Raw genomic sequence first — 23699 nt, forward strand, 5'->3', positions numbered from 1 at the left:
CGGGGTTTTTTGTGAACTTGATGGCTAATTACTGTGAACCACAGGGCAAATAGGAAAAAATGTAGATGGTGAACAAATGAAAACGTAAGTAGGAACATGTAATGAGTCAGATAAAAGGCTTTGACAAATACATTTATAATGCAAAGCAAGAAACATCTGTGAGCAAAAAGTTCTCCCAGCTGGTATAATTATGGACTGAAGCATAAAACAGTTTTTTTTAGAAGATGCAAATGAACAAAGCTGCAAGCAGCAGGCGTTTTCCTGCGTCCTCACGCAGCTCCATTTAAGATTCAAGCAAAGTTTGTGGAGGCCTCCTTGTTGGAAGCTGGTGAACAGTTTCCTTGAGGGCGTTTTGGCAGCAGCCTTCAGTGCAACTGGATAACAGGAAGCGACAGAATGCTGGCGCCTCGCTCAAGCCCAAACGCCCTGAGTGAAGGCAACAGAACGCTGGCTGCAGAGATTCCCGTCCATAAAGAAGTGATGAACCATCTGCTCTCCTGGGTGCTGCTGCTGCTGCTGGAGCTCCATAAAAGAAAAAAACCCCGGAAGTTTGCAAATATGGCGTTGGAGACAAAAATCAAACCCAGGCGTTTATGCGACAGCCAACATCTTTATTCCAGCGTGAAACTCATCTCTACAATATTCACACCCACTTTCAGTTAAATAAAAAAAAGCGTATAAAACAAACATAGAAAATGCCCTCTGACATCCCTTCCTTTGTTTTATTGGAATTCTGTAACAAACCTGGCTTTTTGATTCAGTTTGTGTTGTTTACTCAAATGGGAAATAAAGGAAGTGTATGTTTGTTTTTTTCCCCTCATATGTGCTGTGCTGGCACCAGAAGAGGAGGAAGCTGCACCTCGATGAAAACATTCTGGCGGGAGAAGCCCCAAAATCAATATACACTATGCTCTGCGGGGGAAATGAGGAGAAAACGATCGTGCTCCTCTCCAGCGGCGACCGAGTTGGATAATGTTGCAAAAGGTCAGCCAAGCAGCTTTGGGCTAAGTGGGGTTTTGTTTTTTTGTACTATTAAAAAAAACAAGAGTTACTCCTCAACAAGTCGGTGAGATTCCGTGAATGATTCATCAAATGTCTTTTCTGCCCGACTGTGGCTCGGCTGAGAGCGCAACATCCTCCACACTTCTTCTGTTCAAGCAGCCTGAGGGAGGATTCTCTGTGCGGTCCCAGCGCTGCAGAGAGCCACAATTTGGGGTTTTAGTCATAGAAATGAGAAGCAAATGATTCTCACAAGAAATTTGTCAAGAAACTCATCCACAAGATCAGATTTTTCAAAGAAAAATCAACTTCCGAAAAAAAAAAAAAAAGATTGAACCCCTTCATGCTCTATGTCATTAATTCCCAACGTGCAAATAAATGCGGGACTCCACTTAATTTAGAATCACATGGACTGGAAAAAGAACTAAGGGTGTAAAAATTCGTTGTAACAATTTGACGATACGATTCAGTCGATATCGGTTTAGTTTGAACGATCTGATTCACTGACATAAAATGGATCCAGGATATCTTTAGCCTCAACCAGTGAGACTCAGAGACAAATACCCGAGTACTGACCAGTGCACGTGAAGTTTTCCAGATTCCTTGGAATTATTTCAAAATAATCAAGTGTAAATTAAATGTGTGTACAAACAAACACGTAAAGAATCAATGGCAAATCCATTTTCAGTTTAGTTCCTAAAGTTCAGCCCACTGGATGGTCACATGGTCACATGTTCATCTTTTTGCTGTCATCAAATGTGTGCTGTCCGCTGTGATGCATTTGGTTGTTTTTACGTTATAGTAAACCTACCATGTCTCAATCCAAATGGTATTTTCCAATATCAACATAATCAACTGATTTCATTTTGTAACCATTTTATAAAAGGATAGATCAATTTGATTAACAACTTCCGTTTGGATCGAATATAAATTGAACGATTAGGTCGATTAATTGTTCCACCCCTAGAAAAAACCCTGAAGAAAATGTTTTTATATAATTGGAATTAAAGCCAGGTATGAAGGGGTCAACCTTTACTTTCTTCATTCAAGCTTTTAAAAGAAGAAGTTTACTTCACAATTTGAAAAAAAAAATGGTTTCTTTTTTTGAAGTTGGTAATGTTGGAGACAGAATCATTTCTTTAGGTCAAACTGATTAGAACTGGATTTGAAAACTTTTTTTGAAGTCGGCTTGTTTGTTTTACAGGAGTGAAGAAGAACACGAGAAATGCATGAAAATAATTAAGGGTGTAATAATAAATACCATGAAGTTCTGAGTTAGACGACAAAGCGTAGAAAAAGAGGTTTTAATGCACTTTGGGGGGTGCTGATGGGACGGTAAGGCCTTGTGTTCTCTGTGCCCGTCCTCCCCAGAACACCTAGATGGAGCTCTGCGTCTTGATGAAAGCCGTCCACTCATTGTGTCCGTCCCCCGCCTCGTTGTCTGATTCAGACTCGCAGCCGTTCAAGCCCTCGTCGGCCCACACAGTGGGGATCCCCTTGTAGCATATCCGAGCCTTCCTCTGCGGTCCCTGCCGAAGACTCAAACCGAAGCCCGCCCCCCCGCCTCTGGAGTCTGAGAACACAGAGGGCAGTTTGGTCCTCCAGCCCGTAGAAGCCCCGCCCGCTCGCACGTGCAGCAAGAAGAAGATGCCGATGAAGGCCGCCAGGATGAAGGCACAGCTGAGCACCGCCACCATGACGTGCTGCTGGGTAGGTGGGGCTACCCCGCGCCCCGGGGGCTCCTCGGCCCCCCTGTTGTTGCCGTCTGCTGCCGCTGAGCTCCTCTCTGGCTGGGCCTCAGAGCTGGGGAGTCCTCCTGTGAGAGGAGATTTCCGCTGCACTTGGTTCTGGTGCAAACAGGAAGTGAAGACCAGATGGCTGTGAGGGGGGCAGGACAGGCAGTCTGTGGGCCCCGTGCCAAAGCAGGTGAGGCAGGCGGGGTTGCAGGGGAGGCAGGCCTGCACCAAAGACAAGTCCACCCAGTTCTCCAGGGAGAGGTTGAGGAGCTGCGGTCCGGAGGTGAAGCCCAGAGGACACAGCTTCACGCAGCCCTGGAGGAAGAGGGAGAAGCCGGGGCTGCACTCTGGAATGAGGAAGGAGAGGAAAGCACGACTGGTTTAAGTTTAAGCTGACATCCGGAAAATCCCATTCATGGACTAAACGTAAGTAAGAAATGGTCGTTACTGTTAGTGAGAACATGTTCTTCATAGCTTACCTGGTTAAAAAAAGGTAAAACAAAAAAAGAAATCATCCCTTGATGCTTCTTCAAGTCACATTCTGATCTTCTATTTCTAAAACGTTCTCAGTGGTCTTTTAATTATGATTATGCCATTTTTACCAAAATCTAAAAATCTGTGTCGTTTTCTGGGACATAGTTTCTGCAGAGCGGCAGTAGTTTATTAGAAATTCAAGTCCAAGTTGTGGGCGGGACCGTTGGTGTGGAGCTACCCCGCCCCCTTCCCTGTTGCTAACTAAGAGCTGGGAGCAGGGAGCTTGTGGCCCACTTTTTCTACATTACAAATACACTATTTTTAAAGAGCATTTATTCATCTGCTCCTGATTCACACTGATTTAAACAAATAAATACTCAGAAATGAATTGTAAAGCTTAATTTTCTTAATATATGTCCTTCATGCTAAACACCAAAAGCAGCATTTTTCCTCAGAGTGGGAAAAACATTGCTTTAAAAAGGTCCAACCTACATTTTTTCAGTAGTTTGAAAATTTTTCTGTTTTTTATATGACATATAATTCATTAAAAAAGGTCATGAGCAGTTAGTGGGGCTGGATCTAAAATGCTGTATCAAATCAAATTGATTTCCATTAAGAAAATGCATAATTTATTAATTAAACTAATGAATTGATTTGCCTTTAATTCAAGTTCTAGTCTAATTTTGGGCACAAATTGACTTTTTACTTGATTTAAATTTAACAAACTCCTTATTTTATTGATGGCTGTTTCCTTTTTGCTCATTTTAAACTATTATTCAGATGATAACTGGTTCTCATAATCAAACAAAAGTGGTTTTGGGAAGGAAATGTGAAAAATGAATCAATGTTTATTTAAACTTTGGATTCAAGTTGAACAGATTCAAACTTTTGGCAGAGATCGTCAGCCATAAAAGTCAATAAATGAAAGTTGGACAAGTAGAATAAATGAAATGATTTATCACTTTTTTTCTCTCATCCTTCATTTTCTTTTCTCTGGCGAAATAACAAACTCTTCTTGATGTAGATTCTCATTGATTTCCTTTCAGAGAAATCTTTGATAAAGCAGAATCTATGAAATTATTGATCATATTTTTTAATGTGAATATTCAATTACTTTGCATCAACATTCGAGCGAATTACACTGATGGACATACTCTGAAATGGTCATTTTTCTTGAAGTTCACCGCAATCCAAGACCTAAGCAGCCTGATGAGATGCATAACAACCTATGGGTAGATTGAAGAGTCATATTTACAATTATTGTTTGATAGTCGAGTCATCATAACGAACGCTGGCGCCGTGACAACACAAACATGTTTAATTCAGAAAAGTGACAGATCACATGGGCGTTAGCTCCTCACCAGCCTTCCAGACTCCATGCACTGTGGTTATTGACTGGCTTTCTCATTACTCACATGCTGTCCAGCCATGCTCACTGTTATTGAAACTGACTGGACAATGTAATGTATGATCAAATGGCCTTTCAGCATCTATTAACTGTGATGTCTGGGTGAGATAAAGCACAGAAACGTCATTTGCAATCAGATCTGTATTCAAGACTCACAAGCCTCAGAGTCTGCCCCTTTCTGAGCCTGTTTGATCTGGCGATGATCAGAAAACTTTCTCTAGTTTTGAATAATAAACTTCCTTTTGACTGCAGGCCGTTTGCTATCAAACCTCAGGATCCTTTTTCCGCCGTTCTCTGAATGATAATTTTGACATCAAGAGATTTCGTGACATATTTTAAAATACAGACCCCTATCTCAACAGCATGATCAAAACTGTCCTTAAAAACCCCTCATATATGTATCACTTGGTCCATGCAGTTCATGGTTATTTCACTAGGGGCAGTAGAAGGGCCATTTCAAAATGGTTGCTTCCAAAAAAAATCTTAAAAACCATTTTGGTGGGCAACGTTTCGCTAGTTTTCTAAACTTTATGCTGATAATAATTCATTATTATTATTATTATTGAATGAATACTTGCTGTGGTAAAAGAACACAACGTTTGTTGATAATTAATTCTTTATGAAACAGTTACTTCATGAAAGTGTGGAACAATTTTGAGACGATGAGTAAATAATGAGTTTCCTTCTTGAAGACTCATGTTAATATTGTTTTTATTTTAAAAAATTTAGTACGATAAAACTTACTAAATCACCCAACGGATCATAATTGACATTATCTACATCTTTTAAAAATGATATTGCAAATTTCCTCAGAAGGTTTAAAAACATATTAATTTTAAATGATTTGAATTTTCTGTTTAATCTGTTATGTTGGGGGCTTTAAAGGGTTAAAGGGAATCTTGTGCATCGTCCATAGCGCTCACAGATCATTTTGCTTGTTTCTACTGGCTTTTTCCTCCAGGTTTTGGGAGGTCATTAGGGAGCTGGTGACATGTACTGTACATTAAAGGATTAGCAGCAGCAGCTACAGTGGCGAGTCTGACCGATTAAGAGATTTGAAATGCTTAAGAAGGAGGCATCTGACTGGAAGCAGAGACACTTGTCTGACCTTATCTTGCTCTGGTGGAAGAAGTCCACTTTTGCTGACAGCGTGCACCTCTTGTGCTGCAGTTTTAATCTGGCCTTCTGCTCCTGTAACAACCTGCACTCTGTGTGACATGCTCATTTTGTGCACGCCATTTGGGAGTGACTTTTCAAAGCTTTGGCCTTGGTCTATTCAGAGTCGTCGGTCTTGAAGTCTGTTGCATAAAGGCAACATCCGAAGCTGCTCATTAGTTTAAGTTTGTGAGTCGGAAGTAGAAAGCTATACTCACACCGCTCTTGGCGACGCGTGTTTAAGCTCCCACTTTCAAGAAAAAGTCTGTTTAAGTGTGGAACTTTTCGGGCTCCCGCGTTTAAAACAAGTTTCAAAACATTTGGGTCTAAGTATAAGACATGCGGCCATTGAACGAGCGTTGAAAGTTAAACCAGGTAGAACTTTGACCAATCAGGGACTTGGATTTGGTAGTGATTAGGGCTGCACGATATGAGGAAAACCCACGGTTTGTGATATTAGTGATCAATATTACGATGACGATATAACTTGCGATACATGAACGAATAGCAAAACAGCAAAATACATCATTTCCGTTTGATAGCAACTGTTTAATTTAAATAAGAGTCGACATAACTTAAATTACACTCCAAATGACCCTCGTCTTCATAGGAGACGAACATCTAACATAAAAGGAGTCCAACCGTTTGGTCAAATCCATAAAGGGATTTAAAGGCATTTATTTGATTAGTTAAATATTACAAGCTGCCATAAGATTGTTTTAGCACATTAAGTTAACCATTAATCTCAATTTTTGCTTACTTTTGCGATATGAAAATTGCACAGCTTGATATCGCAACAATAATAGATTTTGGATTTATTGTGCAGGCCTAGTAGTATTGTATGGATAGCGTCTCTTAATTCATGGAAGTGCCAACCGTTTGAAAAACGATCACGGAGGAGAAATGAATAGTTACCACGAGTGATCTGTCTGAATTCTATGACACCAAGTCTTTCATACGTATATCGGAAAAGAAAGGAAAATTCTAGATCAAGATTCACAAGATTTGCACCGCTTCAACATTTCGGCTCTTCTAACTGTAGTTGGTGGACACGTGCTAGGACGCAGAATCCCCTTCCTGCTTGTTTAGCTTGTTTCGCACGTTTAGCACATTCTGGAGCGTGCATCAAATGCAAAGCCTCACCGATGCAGATCTGCTGAGCATCGAAGGTCTTGCAGCTGTTGTTAGACGGACGAGGAAAGTCTGGAGACGAAGGGTTGACCAAGCCGGGTCCGGTTCCCCACAGCAGGAGGGTGAACTGAGTCAACACACCTGAGCCAGAAACAGAGCAGAAGAGGCCGAGTGTAAAGAGATGGAAGCAAATATCAATTTAAGATCTCTCAGACAGGGAAAAGGGTAAACTGGCTGCATAGAGGATATGTGGGTGGAAGGAGAGGAAACAAGTGATGTGATCTGGCCAAACACACCTCTGGAGGAGGATCAACTCCAGCAGAGGAGGAGAGGCGTTCTTACTTTATTTCATTTCCTTGCAATTCTGAGTAAACAAGGCCACAGGATGTTAACTCTTCATGACCGCTTGCTGCTGCCTTCCAAGCAGCTAAATTGTTGGAAAGAAAAACACAGTGGGAAGTAGCTTTTTTTAAAAAAAAGAAGAGAATTATCCCTCTCTTCCCAAGGGACTGCCAATTTTTAATTGGGATGTGCCTCTGAGAGCTTCTCCTCTTGGAACAAAAACTGCTCAAACTGTGTCATTAGAGACTGAACGGCTTAGAAAAAAAAAGCAAAGAGGCTGTTCAAAGATGTGCGGGACGGAATGAATGCTGGGGAGGATGTTAATTTGATGTGATGTAACTAGACCTAGTGATTAATAAAGATAAGTGGGGTTACCATAGTCATGCCCATTAGGTGCCACGTTTTCTATCTCTAGGGTCCACTCTCCTTGAGGATCCTCATCCCATGAGTGGGTGGTCATAAAAGCCCAGTCGTTGAACCCCTCTGAGGAGTAGTCATTGGGCCTGAAAAGAGAAGGAGGGAGAAATCGCTTGTTTGTCTCCTCTCTGAGCCTGTGGGAGCGCTTTGTGTACAAGCAGAATGGCAGGGCGCACACGCGGCGTCTGTCGGTGTGACACAGACGGAGCTCCACACCGCGGCTCAGCCGCTGCTGCTGCTGGGGGTTGTGTCGTACCTCGGGAACAGCAGGGTGGACCGGGTGCCCAGCGGGCTGATGAGATGAACGGCCAATTTTCCTCTCTGGTTGTGGGAGAGCGTGAGGCGAGCCTGAACGTGCTCCAGAGAGCTGACATAGTCGGGTCGCCCCCAGCAGGCATCCAGGCTCTTGCTGAACACCAGCTTGTTCCCGATGTCTCTGCAGGTTTGAGGAGTGGAGGGGAGAGCGCTTAATGTTGTGTGGCTGCAGAGAGGCCACACACACAAAGGCACTGAGCTAAGAATCTAAGTGGCCTCTTCCAGCCTCCAGGAGGAGGCTGTGACATCTATCAGGCAGAGAGAGAGGACAGAACAGCAAGTGCTCCCAATAAAACAGAACTTAACACACAAACTAAGATGCGAGTCATTCCTCTAACCTGGGTTCTGCCAGCATGGTGTGAACACACTGGTGCTGGGGCCCCACTGTAGTCCAGTTCTGTGCCAAACCCACCATGGCTGCAGCATCCAGGAGCCCGTAACCGTACGAGTGACTCACTATGGAGAGATGATTACATAAGCAAAACGGAGGGATGGAAAATGTTCTTCTTGTGCTTCAGACCTGAAGAGGTATAAATCATCCACCATAAAAACTGACCTTTAAAAAGAGTTTTTTTTACTTAAAACCCATGGAAATCACTTTTTCATCTTTTCTTTTTAGAATCAGCAATAATTCAATGCTCTCTTTTTGTATCAAGATCAAAAAGAGACCCTTAGGAAAATATCAGCATGTCGTCTTGGCTGGCTGGAGGCCACACATGTTTGACTGACAGCCGCCGGCAGGGGGATGACAGACAAAGCAAACAAATTCATCCTAAACTTACAAGCTGTGGACAGACTGTGTAGCTGGTTCCACAACGGCACATAAAAGGAGTTTTTTTTTTTTCCCTCCAAGTGCTACCTGCTGTTCAATGTACCAGAGCCGTGCAGTAAATATGTTATCAGGCCTGCAAAGCCTGACATAAACAGCATGTTGCTGTTGGGTGAGCATTTGTTGAGTGCTTCCTTTCAGCCATATAAGGTGGAAAACACAGATTGTTCCTGTCTGTAAATGTCACAAGGAAAAGAAATGAACAGGAAAGGATCCTTTAAAGGTGGTGCTGTCTTGGGATCAAGTAGATAAATTACTGTTCATTGAGCAGTTTAAAAGCAGACTTCAATTATTGTAAGTTTTTTTAGCGACTGAAATAATAAAGCCTTTGAAAGACTTAATGTTTGTCATCCTGCTGCAATCACTCTACACCTGATTAAATCAGTAAAGTAGGATTACACATATTTTAAGACCTCATTACACGTTATACACTTTTCTCAGACATTTTCACACTTTTCTGTTTTGTTTTAAACTCTCAAAGTTAAAATATTTGTAGAAAAAGAGTCCAGAATGAAAACAAAGATCTGCTTGTGATCAATGATTTATTTGAATGTAGTAATTTGAACAGATTTCATGCAGAAGAAACAACACAGAGGAGACGGATTGACATAGTCAACAAGTGACCAGGATGCTGAAAAAAGAAAAACATGAAAAACTGCACTGAAAAACAGCAAAAGTTAAACCGCGATAAAGCAAGACACCACTATATAACTGCTGGTTTACACAACAATAAGAAATGTTGGTCTTGTAATATCGAACACAGATCATTCAATGTCTATACTTGGTCCTCAAGATAGGTAAAAAAAAACAAAACTGGAGCCATTTCAGAGCAGTGGTTACGTTTAATATCTCTGACTTCTAGTTCTGTGGATGAATTTTTATGAACCCCAAGGTTTTATCTTAAAAGTAATGGGAGTGTGGTCTTTTGATTGACAAGTGAGACTCAAATCCAATGAGCAGAGTTACTGGGGCTATGTCCAAATTCCCTCCCTACTCCCCCTAACCCCTCAAAGACTATATATAGTGTGGGAATATCTAGTGCCCTTTTAACGCAATTCGGACACATGCTTATAACTTTTTTAACGCCAAATATGATGTCGTCCAGTTGCCGAAGTAAAAACCTAATAAATGTGAAAATTTTACGATGACCTTTTATGGATCCAGTGTGTTCCAACAGTGAAAAGTTGGATAATTCAATGCAAACACAATGCATTGTGGTCTATGTTGACTAACCTAGTGAGCATCAACGAACACTAGTTTTCTCAGAGAGTTATGGGAAATTTGTTGGACACTGGACTTTGGAATTTTAGATTCGGACACCCCTTCAAAATGGAAAAACGCCCTTTAAAGTCCACTAAGTAGTGACACAACTTAGGCATGGTCCAACGACTGCTTGTCCAACATCTGTCCACATCTGGTGATGTTTTAAAACACCAGAGATGGCGATAACCCCAGATCTAAAGAAATGTCTTGATGGATGACGGACCAATAGATGACACATGACCCCGCAGTCTGTCCATCATCACGTACACAATCGTTGGTCCGTACCTGTGCGCCCCACGCCGTTGGTTTTCCAGTCTGCGGCGCTGAGGTGCCCGGGTTGGGACGTTCTCACCACCAAGTGCTGCATGTCTCTCCAGGTTAGGTTCATACTGCATACACACACACACATATTAGAGAGCACAGCAACATTACCAGTATTGACTTCCTGTCACATAATAGCTGAAGGTATTACTTTCAACATTATGCACATGATGGGGAAAATCAGGTTTTGCTGACCTCAACAAAACAATAACACACAGGAAGAACACCCTAATGTGATTCCTCACAGTTTAAAATGTTTCACCAGGATGGCGTCATAAAATATATCAAAAGGAACATCATAACCCGCTGTGCAAGGAGGTCAAAGAACACAGTAAAGCAGTAGATATAATATTGTGGAGGCTGGTGTACATTCATCTCTATAATGCTCGTTTCTAATGAGGCCTGGGACTGTGGGACAGGGTCACCTTCCACACAGAAAGGCGCCTGTGAAAAGTCAGTTTTTCCCCCGATATAGATTTATGAAAAGACAGTATTAAAACTCTTCAGAGGGTTAGAATAATCAAACGATGAGTCACGGAGCTGGAGCGCAACACCACAAATCGACAGGAATAGAAACGCAGAGTTTCAGCGAAGCGCATCACCTCCATTTCCCACCAACATCAGCATTCACCTCTCACCAGCCTCTCATGTGTTATTAATGGACAAGATCCCCCTGGATCCACTCACTGTCATCTCAGAATTGGGGAGAGGGGGAGGGAGTAATCAAATAATAATAACAAAAAATACAAACTCTCCCTATTAAATGATTTGATCTCTGCAAGCTCCAAAGTGATAAGCTAGCTTTTCTGTTATTACTGCTGGCTGTCATGCGGGTTTCTGCTGGGCTGCTGCTTGCTGGCAAATATTAACCGATGGTCGACAAACGAGGAGAAAACTTGAGATCTGTCAGTCATCGCACATCTCTTATGATATCAGAGCTGACAGAGCTGAGATACACCGAGGCGCTGGGGACACAGACCTGTGAGGCAACGCAGGAGGAGTTTTGACACCTGCCATCAGCACTGTGGACACGAGGAGGTTTATAGAGCCAGAAGATCAGCGAGAAAACTGACTTAAGATGTGATTTAGGATACGAGGTGAACTAAAAAATGGATTTGTAAATCCTGGAAATCCACAGCACGGTCACAGCAACAATGCTTTAGGGCCTCAGCTTCTGATTTATCTTACTAATTAACTGATTAACAAAAGCTTAAATTGTTGGTAGATTTAAAAATCTTCTGGGATTTAGTTGATTCCCAAAGGAATATGTTCATTTAAGGACATTAGGGCGAGCAGCTCCCACTTGGAAAACATGAAGCACAGTAATATAAAGGACAATTTGAATCTTGGTACTAACGATGATACGAGGGTCTTTACAGCCGTGCTTCACACTTACTTGGCCTCCAGCGCCAGAGCGATGATCCCTGCAGCCAGGGGGGCGGAGGCAGACGTTCCCGTGTGAGAGTCGGTGCACTTCTGCCTCAGGTCGGTGGTGACCTTGGAGAAAAACAGAGAGGTGCACATAAATACTATAGGAGAGACACTTTTTAATGTGACACACTAAATTTTAAGATTTCAAAAAGGACAGAGAGATGCTGAAAGCTATAAAAAAATAACACACACAAAAAAAGATCCAGGGAGAATTTGAGTCCTTCCTGCAACTGTTTGGGATGAGGAGGAGGATGAGTGAATGCCCTGCCTGCCAAAGAGTCACAGTGAGGGCAGTGAATGTCAGCCAAATCAGCCCATCCAGGTCATGTGGTGGTGAGATGGAGCATGCTGGCACCGCAGGTAGGACTCCGCTTGTGCTCCCTGTCAGTTGCCAGGCGGCTAATGAGGCCTGCCTGGGTCAAGATGAGGACTCGTCAGAAATGACAAAGAGGCCAGAGGCAAGGAGGGGGGCGCCAGGAGCATTCATGATTGGAACTTCTGACCTGACAGATTGTGCAACTAATGACATTTATGTCCAGAAAGATGCCTCTGTGTCGGAGGTTGGAACAAAGAGGGGGCCGGCGTCTGCGCGGCAGACCTGTTCGACAGGTCATAGCGGCACATGTCAGCCACTAAACCACTCAGACTTTGCATAACAAATGCTAAAACTTATAATTATTACGTTGCAAATATAGCTTAGTGAACTCTGAGTGTTTCCTATAGTGTGGGTTTCAGTCCTAGTCACATAAACCTGTACAGGGTTGGACCCGCACAGGTGTTGCAGGTTTTTGGGTTGTCTGGAGTGTTGCGGACAAACGACGGTTTAATTGCCTAATTTCCTAAATTCCAACAGTCTAACAGCAAGGAGCGCGCAAATATCACGCGTTATTTAAGTGTTCGCTATGACCTGTCGCCTGCAGCACGCCTGTAGAAATGTACAGGAACATTTTTGTCTCACAGGTTCCCCGACCTTGATATTTCCCTTCGGGCCACCTGTGTGTCCCGTACAGGTTTATCTCTTTTTTTGCCTCCAGACAATTACCCGTAAGGGCAGTTGTGACAAAGGCCTTAGACACACAGAGACAGGTTTTTAGATGAGAATATCAAAGAAGCGCTGAAGTTTATTGCCAACCCAACTACTTTAAAGAAATTGGATTTCACTGCTGTTATCTAGTTGCTAGCCTTTCTTTGTCTGATGGAACAATTGCTGATGAACCTCTCCACTAAATGAAATATTTGGGGGGGGCGGGGGTCGCTTCTGGGTTTTGTTTGAAACGCTGCTCTGCAATTGTAGAAAACGCATCCATCCATTGCACTGAAACGTGTCTACCCATCTTGGAAAAGCGAAACAGCATGTAATTGGTAATAGTACAAACAGCAGCCTCTCTTTGCCAAGAAACAGCGCAGAGGAAGTGATGCTTGACTTTTTAGCACCAACTTTCATTTGAGTTGTTTTGATGGATTCTGTTTGTTTTCCTGCAGCTTCCCTGCAGTGCATTTTAGACAGACAGGCAGTTCCGTGCCTTCAATTATGTTGGTGAAGGTCCCTGAGGCAGCTTGAAGGAAGCATGTGTCATCTGAGTTTTTGTTGCCATACCTCTTAATGCAACATCAAACACTGACAGGTTGATGCTCGACTCAAATTAATGAAAGGATAGTCTTGCATAGGTCAGCTGACATTTAAAGCGTCGCATTGCAGAAAGGCAGGAAAAGTAAAACACTAAAAAGAGGTGTCAATAGTGTGTGTTTGTGTCTGCACCCACTATCTGTTTCTCCCCTGGATTTCCGGAGCTGAAGGTGGTGGCGAGGGTGGAGGAGCAGGGCTCGCTGTACCACGGCACGCTTCCCGACTGTGTGGTGCTGCTGATGGACAGGGTGTAGATGCTGTTGGTGTAGCCGTCACAGTTGCAGCTGTCCTGTTCTCGACCACCGTTACCAGAAGCCCAGACAAAGATGGAACCGAGGCCGCTGCGCCCCTGCAGCACCCAAAGATAAAAACGTTCACTTCATTTAAGCTAAAAGTGGCTGAAAAGTCCCATCTCTCAAATAAGTAAAGCCACAGGGACAGATAGACCCTTTTTTTCTGAAGACAGGTGTTAAATGTAAAACTTTAGACAAATAACTGCATAAATCTAATTATCACATGATCTGGTGCTAAACAGATTTCAAGGTCAAATAAATCACAGAATGTTACCTAGCAGTTAGTGTGAGACTGAACTATAAACTACACTAAAGCAGCTATTTTTGCAACAAAAGCTCTGATTGTTAACAGAACTGTCATTTGTCTGCTGTACCTTTTCTAGAACACAAACCAACATTTTATTACGTGTTTGTACCCCGCCGGTCTACTGTTTTTTATTTTGTATATATTTTTAAATTGTGCTTTCAAATATGACCTATTTTCTTCAATTTGTTTCCACTCTTTTTGGTAACCAGCTGCCTCTGTGAATAATATTTAAGTTTCCCGACACATTTTAAAAGCAGCGGTTGACCTGTCGACCTCCTGCACTGCCGACCTTCACTTTCTCTCAACAAACGGTTGATGATAGCCTAAAGCGCGTGGACTAGTTCTCGCCGTCTGTCCACAGGGACGGTCTGGAGCAGGAGACAGAGGGCATCAGGGCATCTGCTGTCAGGGCTCCACAGCTCTGAAATGCCCTCAGGGTGGCAAATGACCTTTACTTAAGGACTGAAGGATTTTTTTATTTTGGATTAATTAGTCTTGCTTCAGATGTTTTATCCTGACTTTTGTCTTCCAAATCTCTATTTTTGGGATAAAAGGCATATTTTTCTCTCCAAAAGTCCTTGTTCTTATCTTTAATTTGTCCTAAATCATCTCCCAAATTGTTCTTAATCAAACACTTACATCAATGTTACGTTTTTATAAAAATCTAATTAAAGCAGTGAAAGTCTTTGCGAACATGTAAATAAATCAATCAATCAAACTTTATTTATAAAATAGCCCTTCTCATGCAATTGCGCAGCTCGAAGTGCTTTAACATTAAAAACAGAAAACACACAATCTTACAGCAAAAGCCCAACTCACCCTTCCCACTCCCATCCGTTAAAACATATGACCCATGACCCCCACATACAATGAATAAGGACTATTTAACTGTAATAAATAAATAAACAAATAAATAAATAAAAAAACAAGTAAGGCTGCTTGAATCTGCTTGATGTTAAACTAATTTGAACTTCTAAAGTCAAAAAGTCTCACCTTCACATGAACTATGGAACTATTTTCACTGTTTCTGGGGTTTGCTGAAGAATCTACACAATTAGCCGGAGCGCTGTGGATGAACCCAGCAAGTGCTAATGAGAATAACTAAAAGGGATGGCTTGAATTTGTCAGTAGAAGAATGACTACAGCAGCCTGTGGAACAGCCTTTGACACTAGCTGAATTAGTTTGAACATGAACCGTGACTTAACCTGAATAAAAGAAGATATTTTAGAATGTAGAAAATGTTAACATGGTCATTATTCCAATCCTATTGGCTGCTTGTATACTCAGTAGTAGCAAACTGTGCAGGGAGACTGTTCATAACCAAAGCAGCCTTAAAAAACAGCTTTTGTTTTTTAAGAAAACAGCCTTTTTTTCTTTTTGTTCAGATCAGATTGGTGGATAGCTGCTCACTGAAAATAGCAACAAAGTTACGGTAGGTAAACCCAAGGTGGAAAAAGTAATTATTTGTTCAGCGTCGCCCCCATAATGCCAGAATGAACGCACGCTATTTTCTGCCTGGATACCAAAATATTTTTTCCTTGCTTATCACTGCTACTCCTTGTGAAATCTTAAGCTCGTACATCTGCAAAGAGACCATAATTGGAACTAAAGACAGACATTAAACAAGCTTGTTCATAGAGGTTTTATAAGGATTACCCATTTCATTTTGCTAATGGATTCCCCCTCCTCTTTAGAAGCCAGGATAAATGTTTCCGCTGTGTGTTTGAGGAAGTGTGAATCAAAGGGTGTGCTTGCGCCACCAGCTGAAAAAAGTACTCCTAAACTGTCCGGCCCCGACCCGCGAGCGGTCGAGCGCTGATTTTGCTGCGGGTAGCGGAGGCCAGATGATAACACTTCAGCATCAACCGTCATCTCCCTGCCAGGAGAACTCACGCTGGGTCCCCAGGCTCCCGTTTTCTTGCCGTCAGGTACATTTTCCTCCCGAACACACAGTGATACACGGAGAAGTTGGCGATGTGAGTCATTCTGCTTAACAGAAAATGTTCTGTTTGACTCATTAGCATGCCAATTACTGATGCCTCTAACTTGATGTTCTGCATCAAAGGCTGCTGCTCTGTTTATGTTTTTCTCCAATCTCATCTTTACCATTTAAAGACACATTTCAATGTTGTATGGTGGCAGACCAGAAAGGTCGTATGTAAACAGCTGTAATAACCAACAACAATCATTTTATCTTCTTAAAGGTATAGTTGATAAATGGCTGAAAAACTGAATTTAGTTTCCACAAAACATAAAAGAAGAAAATCGAATTGAAAGCAAAGACAGAAGCATTTCCAGACTTCTGAACATCCTTATTTTCTAAAGTCCTTCATAGCAGTCATGTCCGACACTGGTTTGTAGATGAGGAGGTTAGAAGACACAGTACAATATTTGGTGAGTGATACTTGGTAACTTGGTATTTTTGAGTTTCTAATGAAGCCTCTGCCCCATGGATTTGTGTTTACTTCATCTTTACCTGCACCCGAGCTTGCTGCTTTTACTGCATAATTATCTTCTCAATAGTTCTCAAACATTCATCTTTGCAGAGGCCACAAAAAAACCCTTGAAGGGTTGCAGACAAAAAAATAACCCACAGTAATGGAAAAGCATCTCATCACACAAAGGTATGATAGGTTAACCGTTTGTATTTCAGGTCTGTAAAGCACACAACTTATTGTTTTGTTGTTTAAACGGTCAAAAAGCAGGTCACCAAACTGATTCACCCAATACAGAAGTTTGTTTTGTTTGTTGCTTCTTTTTACATCATAAATAATAATTTTCATAAAATATATAATTTTGTGGGTAATATTTGTCAATTAAATGCACAGATTTAGAGATCATGTAAAATTCCTTAAGCTAAAGAGTTCACATCAATGAAACACCTGCACAGGTGCATTTGAAACAAATCTCTAAAAATTCTACTGTCACGAGTTTGAGAACAGTTCAGAATACTCCCTGACTTGAAATGTTAATGCTGGCATTGAGTGAGGTTGCAACTGAGTTGCATCATCTCGTCTTCTAACAACACTCTGCAAGTATTTGGAAACGGAGGACATCAATTGCACTAGATTTGAACCTTTTATCCCCATTCTGGGTAGATAAATCATCTCCATTGCTCTGCAGCCATCTGCCTTTTTTGTCAAACTTTTCATTTTGTGATACAACAAACTGTTCGAGGTCAAGACTGCAGACAGGCTGGGATATTATTCACAAAATACAAATGTCCCAAAATACATTCTGTCATCCTATTCCTTCAAAGTAAAATATCTCAATTTCTAGGTGTTTGTTAAGGCAACTTTATTAAATATGTTGTTGAGATGTTCTTTCAAGTGCCTTTAAATCCCACTTAATCAGAATTTTGTAGCATTTTCTTTTTTTACAAAATGGAGAATATGTTTTTACCTAACTATTTAAGGCACTTGCATCAAATTTTATGAAAGAATAAATCTATCTTTTTGTGTTTTCTTTTACAGGGTTGGAAATCTGCTTTAGCTGACCTTGGTGATCCCCTGGATGAAAGCCTCCTTGGCCAGCTTGGCGGGGCCGTCCAGGGACTTGCCGTCATCCTCGGGGCCCCAGCTGGCACTGTAAATGTGGATATGCTGAGGGTTGAGGCTCAGAGAGCGAGCTTCTACCACGTCTGTCACCTCGCCGTCCAACATCCGAACTCCTGTGAAAAAAAAAAAATAAATAAAGAGGGTCGATGTGCCTTCTAAGGTCACCGAGCTGGATAATTAGTGTTGAAAACTTCAACAAATGGATGGAAAGATCTAGACACCTGATTAAAAATAAGCGTGATCACACAGTTTCAAAGAAAAAACAAAAGAAATGAGGTAAAAATACACACAATGTTATTGTCAACAACAAGAACTTTGGAAGCAAGTAGCCTTTGGTGAGAAAAAAGGTAGAAATTCACTGACTGAGCTTGAATGAAATTAGGAAGAAAAATTAAAACCTGTAATGTTTTGTTTTAAAGGGAACCAATCAAAGCCCTCTGGTGTCTCTGTAGCTCACACCAAGCTAAATCGTTGACAAATCTGCACAAACTGCGTCCAAAGGTCACGTGCACACATATGCACACCTGCAAAAAGCTGATCTGAAGGACTGCAGTACCTCGAACAGACTGGATTGTCCACAGGGTAGCACTAAATGTCACCTTTCATCATACCTCAACATGATCTTGTCTGTGCCTTTGAAGTCGGCAGCCTCAGATCTCTACTCTGAGCGTTAATGGCCGTGGAGAGGCATGAAATGAAGCAAACTCAAATGAGGTCCATTACAAGAGGACCCCCAGACATCAAGGCAGAGTTATAAGTGACGGCGTCCAACATTAAGATATTTAGACAATGCATGCTGGCAGGGACACAACAAGGGATGCTTTAATTTGGGGTTAGGTTGTGCTGGTAAATCAGTGTAACTAAAGCTTGAATACTGAATGGTTGGATGTGGATCAAATTAAAACTGTGTTTTCACTGGGATTTTTGAACTTCAGCAGCAGTGATTCCTGTCGTAACAATTCAGACATCAACGTCCCGCAGCTCGACGAGTCAGAGGTTGCAGGGGGAGCTGCAGCTCTGAGTTTCACATGTTCGGGGATGAACGCGGTGTGGCACGAAGAGCAAATTCAAAGTTTGTCCTTACTATCCAACATTGGAATCTAAACAGGTCTGATGATGGGGGGTGGGGTGCATGCAGACAAAATGTGCTCCACCCACCTCAACATTGTCTTTGAAATAGGGGACTGTGGCGAGGACCAAATTTGATTTACAAACCAAGATCAATGATTTACAGATCAAATCGTACTTCTTATTTCTTAGATTTACTGTGATTGAATGGTTGCTATATCTACAGTATGTCTTTTTACTGGATATTTTTCTTTAGACAAAACAACACCAACTAAACAATAACAGATAAAAACAAAGTTTTTGAAAGAAAGAAATGACTTATCACTTCAAACACACTATAGTTTTTCTGTCAACTTCCTAGTTAACTTTGCCAGTAAATAAAGCATAAATATATCTCTTTTACTTTGGAGGATTTAACAGCTAAAATCCTAAAAATGTTCTTCACAGTTTTTTGTTTTTCCAGTTGTGCTGACTACACTTTTAGTAAAAAAGTTGACAAGAAGCTAGTACACTAAGACACAGCAACACCTAAATAAACTAGATAGGCCTCACAGTCCTTTCATCTAAACTGACAAGTGTTCCCAACAGACATGTTTCACAAACTGACTTTATTTCATCTGTAGTGGAAAGACTAAAAAACTCCCTCACTCTAGATGAATATTTTACAGATGTGTTCTGGTATGTCTTCTCTGCCATAGTAGCAGTTATGTAACGCCACACAATTGATCAAGACACTTTTGTTATATTCTCTATTTTTAATTCAATATTTCTTTTTTCAATTGTTAAACAAAATAGGTTTGTTAGAGCTTTTTTCAGGAAACTGAAACTAAGTCTAATTTTGTTTTGACCACGAAAAACAGTTTTAGTTTGAAAATGAGAACCTCAACAACTCTTTGAAGATTTATTCACTTCTGGTAACAGCAGTGCATTCCATTTGTTTAGTTTATATACTGAAAATCCAACGTTATTCTGCAATCATAGAGCGATAATTAGAAGTGTATTTCTACTGTACTCTACTTAATTTGTAAAGATCGTAAACCAGTGATCTCAGTCATCACAAATAGATAGTGGGTATCTGAATACTCGCTACAACCCTAGCGGATATGCGGGACAAAGTAAAGTACGTTTTTGTTGAGACCAGCTACCTGTCAATCAACAAACATGCCTCTAATATTGCACAAACCTGAACTTTGATAAATTTATTGTGACTGACACCCCCTGCAATTATCTTCAGAATAAAATATTTAAAATGAAAGTTGATAGGAATTTGCTCCCTTCTGCCACCTGCCTCCAGTGGTCATCTGTGGAACTGCGCCCAGATTGGGAACAGAAGCTGGTAGCGGGGCTGAATCACGACTGTTTTGTTACACTTATGGTTAACTACAATGTGAAAGCATCTGGGAGGAAATCACAGCTGTTTATAAAGGATCCGCTGACCCCCGTGACGTGAGCAGACTCACGCAGGAGTCATTTATGAGAGCTGGGCCAACATGTGGATCTGTCGGGAGATGAATTGTAATGAAGACAAAGAAGGAGAGTTATGAGAAACATCTGTGAGCGGCACTGCTTGGGGCCCCGCAGGCTCCGTAGAGTCTTGTTGGCTGCCATCATGGCACTGACAGATTGCTGTGTGAAAGAAATCACTAAAAACAAAGTCAACTTTCTTCACAAGACAGCAAAATTCATAAATAACCCCCTTTATAAGAGAGAAAAAAAAAGAGTTTTAGCAACTTTGAAAGGTGGAGTCATTTTTCTTGGCATTTGTGAAATACTAAATTTAGGCTGGTTTCTAATCAGTGAACAGCTTGCCTCAACATTTTAAAAACTCAACTTGCTTTTCATCTAATTAGTTGAAGAAAGCTTTGAGCTTAAAGGCAAAGAGCCAAACACAGGTGGTCGTAGTTTCGGTGCTTGCACCGCGTCATTAATAAAACGAGGAGACAGCTACTGTACAACTGTTGCTGTGACTCAAAGCGAAACCAGTTAAAGCAGAAATCCTTTCGACAAATTAAAAATGATGTGAATTTTATATTGCTATTCGCTGTTAACTCACATCAAACCTATTCGGTTTAGTTTTCTGGCGCTGCATTAAAAAATACGAATTTAGTGCACACACCTCCGATTTTTGCGTGATAGGCCACGCCCACTCCACACACTCCGTTGTTGGCTGCAGCTGCCACTTCTCCTGCACACCTCGTTCCGTGCCTGCGATGGGAAAGTTGAGAAGGAGAGAAGGGGGAAACAGTGTGAAGTGCAAACCATAAATCCAGGAAATGTTCTGCTTCGCTTTTTCAAAAATAGTTGGTGGTGTCACGAAAAACCAAAATCCCGAAAATCCAACTGAAAAGCTCTTGAAGAGCTAAATGATGAAAATTACCAAGGGCAAAGGTCCCTCAAGCCAAGGGGCATCATTGTTAAGTACAAAAAGCTGTGCAGATGTACTGTGGTGAATTAAACCAGAAGAAGACAGAAAGAAGAACTTTGATTTGTCCCTGAGGGGAAATTGGTTACACGAAGGTAAAAAAAATAAATAAATAAAGCAGCGCAATCATACACAAAAGTAAAATCAATACTTAGTAAAGCGAATGAAACTGGGTTTCTCGTAAAAGCCTGAGATCCAATTGCTTAAATTGACCTTTTTGGAGGACATGTGTCCCACACAAAAGAACAAGTATCAGTCAAAGAAAATATATACCAGCGTTAGAAATAAGGGAAAAAAATGGTGGCAAGTAATATTTGGTTTTCCTCCCCAATTTTTGGTTGCCCTTCGATACCAATATTCAACAGCAACGAATCCTACTCAGATGTCAGTACTTACATCTTTATTTCTTCTATACATCTAATATCAACTGCCTCTTATGATGGACATTTAAAAAACTCTTTAAATACTAAAAACAAACATTTTACTACATTTAGAAGCATCTGGTTACACAAAGTATTGCCATGTAAATCAAATACTGTTACCGTTAAATGAAAATACTTTATCTTACCCTATAATATATCAGAAAATTGATTACATTAACCAACACTGTAACCTAATGAGTATTTTTAAAATTTAGAACACTTGGATGGACTGGGACTAGTACAGCATTCCAAATAAAAAGTAATATTTATATGTGATGAAAAGTTATAAAATGATATAACATCTATTTCAAATAAAAACATGTGTAAATGATACCATGTTACATTGTGTGCTGCAGTAGCAGTAAAGACTAATATCCCTGATCTTTTAAACAAGACATGCAGGTGCAATGTTGTCATTTGCGATGTCTTCGGGCGTACTCGGTTTGTTCGGAAGTCACGTGACATTGTTCGTGTACACTCGGTTTTATCTTAAAAAGTCGGACGTCGGTTTCCCAAAAACTTTGAAAAATAGTCGAAAAATACCAAAATGTTGAATAAAAGACCAGGTTGTCACACGGACAACCATCAGGTTCATTTTGGGTTGTCATCCGTGAAATCTGGTTCAAACGCTGTATACAGTTTAAGGGTTAGGGTTATGTGATATTTGTGTTTTTCTTACATTGGAGACATCTATATGGAGATGAACTTTTAACTGAACTGTTGAATGACTTCATTCTTTTAGAAAAGCAGACCGAATAGTAAGTAGTTTTAAAGACAGTTCAATCATAATAAATCCTTCTTTATTAAACAATGTTTTAACTGGTTCTAAAGGAAAGTTTGGTAGCTGCAGGGTCTACAGGGTGAAAAAAATAAAAAAGGCTCTTCAGATCAGAAAACTACTGACTGGAACTCTGCAAATGCTGAGACCTGTCAAAAACCGACTTTAATGGACAGAAAGTGGCCCCGGACTCCAACACAAATTTTGAGAAGTTATTGATGTCCATGAATTATTCACAGCCCCCTTAATTAAATCTTTTACCCGTTCTTGTGTTTCAAAGACCAGACAGGTTTCCTATAGGGCATTGTCTAGCTGTCCAATATCCCCGCACTTCACAACAAAAGCCACTCCAGCTGCAGCCCCCGCAGCGTCTATAATGACAACTCTACAGCTTTGCATGTTTTATAGAAATCCTCAGCAAAAATGCACTGAATGTGTTTTTTATTGACATTTGGACCTCTTAGAGAAGTGTGATCAGATGCAAAACAGATGGTAAAGAAAGAGCTAGGGCCATTTAACGCAGATCGTTAAGATTTCCTCGTGATTGCAGAGCAGATATCTGATTGGGAAGAGTACGGTTCGCCTCCTAGATGCGCTTTGTGAATGTTATCAGCAAAGGCAATTACATCGAGAGCTCTGTTTTAGACGGACTCGAAATCGTGTCCTCTTTTGTCCCAACCTCGCTGATGAAGAGGCAGGAGGGTGCAGCCTTTTCATACAGGGTCACGATCACACCTCCTGCTGGAGTCCTGATTTAGAATGTAAAGCTGTGAAAGACATTATGAAATTATAACCTCTAAAGCACTTTATTCCAGTAAAAAACACAAAAATTTAAAAGAAATAAAATGTTGTAAAACATCGCTGTCTAAATCATTTCTTTTTATGATCTGGTCTCTCAGCAACAAGGAGCATTAAAGTGATTTTAAGGCAAGCAATCAACTTGTCTGATGGAGCTTATTTTTCCCTGACATATATGCCCTTAAACAAGGACCTCAGCACATATGGCAGAGTGCAATACATCACAGTTGCAATTAAAATGCCGTCATTCTTAACAAGAGGTTAAGTGACTCACTTTACTGCTGGCCAATTTCATTCTGCATTTAAAAACATGTGATGGAGATTTGACGTGTCCCCTAACCATCAACAGCGTGTCTTAAAGGTTAACGTATTTAATTTTCTCCCTTAAAAGAAAAAGGCTGTTTCTGAGCTGATCATAGAAATAGATGATTGCGCAAGCACAACGATTTCTATGTAGCTTAAAAGAAAAAAACAACAAAAACAGGCTGTTTAGGAGAAACTTGTATAATCGGCACTTCTCAGAGAAAAGAAAAAGCAAACGTGTTTGGCCTTTATTCTGCACTTAGGTCATGATCAGATGCAGCCTTTCAGCGTGCACCAGTTGT

The 23699-nt window shown here is 41.0% G+C and overlaps 1 protein-coding gene across 3 annotated transcripts in view; it reads right to left on the minus strand.

Annotated features, from left to right (window-relative positions):
• Positions 1 to 590: 590 nt before the first annotated feature.
• furin (furin, paired basic amino acid cleaving enzyme) overlaps positions 591 to 23699 on the minus strand; it is a 98736-nt gene continuing 75627 nt past the window's right edge. For 2 of the 3 annotated variants that reach the window (XM_004070097.4, XM_011476301.3), the window contains 10 exons: positions 20791 to 20879; positions 17547 to 17719; positions 13585 to 13797; positions 11787 to 11887; positions 10355 to 10458; positions 8316 to 8433; positions 7919 to 8098; positions 7621 to 7748; positions 6916 to 7044; positions 591 to 3082 (listed from right to left, as the gene is read on the minus strand). In XM_004070097.4, coding sequence (XP_004070145.1) covers positions 2376 to 3082; positions 6916 to 7044; positions 7621 to 7748; positions 7919 to 8098; positions 8316 to 8433; positions 10355 to 10458; positions 11787 to 11887; positions 13585 to 13797; positions 17547 to 17719; positions 20791 to 20879 — 1942 coding nt within the window. In that variant the 3' untranslated portion in view covers positions 591 to 2375. The remainder of the gene's footprint in view (positions 3083 to 6915; positions 7045 to 7620; positions 7749 to 7918; positions 8099 to 8315; positions 8434 to 10354; positions 10459 to 11786; positions 11888 to 13584; positions 13798 to 17546; positions 17720 to 20790; positions 20880 to 23699) is intronic. The other variant, XR_002290424.2, reaches the window with a different exon arrangement.

This window comes from Oryzias latipes, chromosome 6 (genome assembly GCF_002234675.1).
Source record: "Oryzias latipes chromosome 6, ASM223467v1".
In the NCBI taxonomy this organism is placed as follows: Eukaryota; Metazoa; Chordata; class Actinopteri; order Beloniformes; family Adrianichthyidae; genus Oryzias; species Oryzias latipes.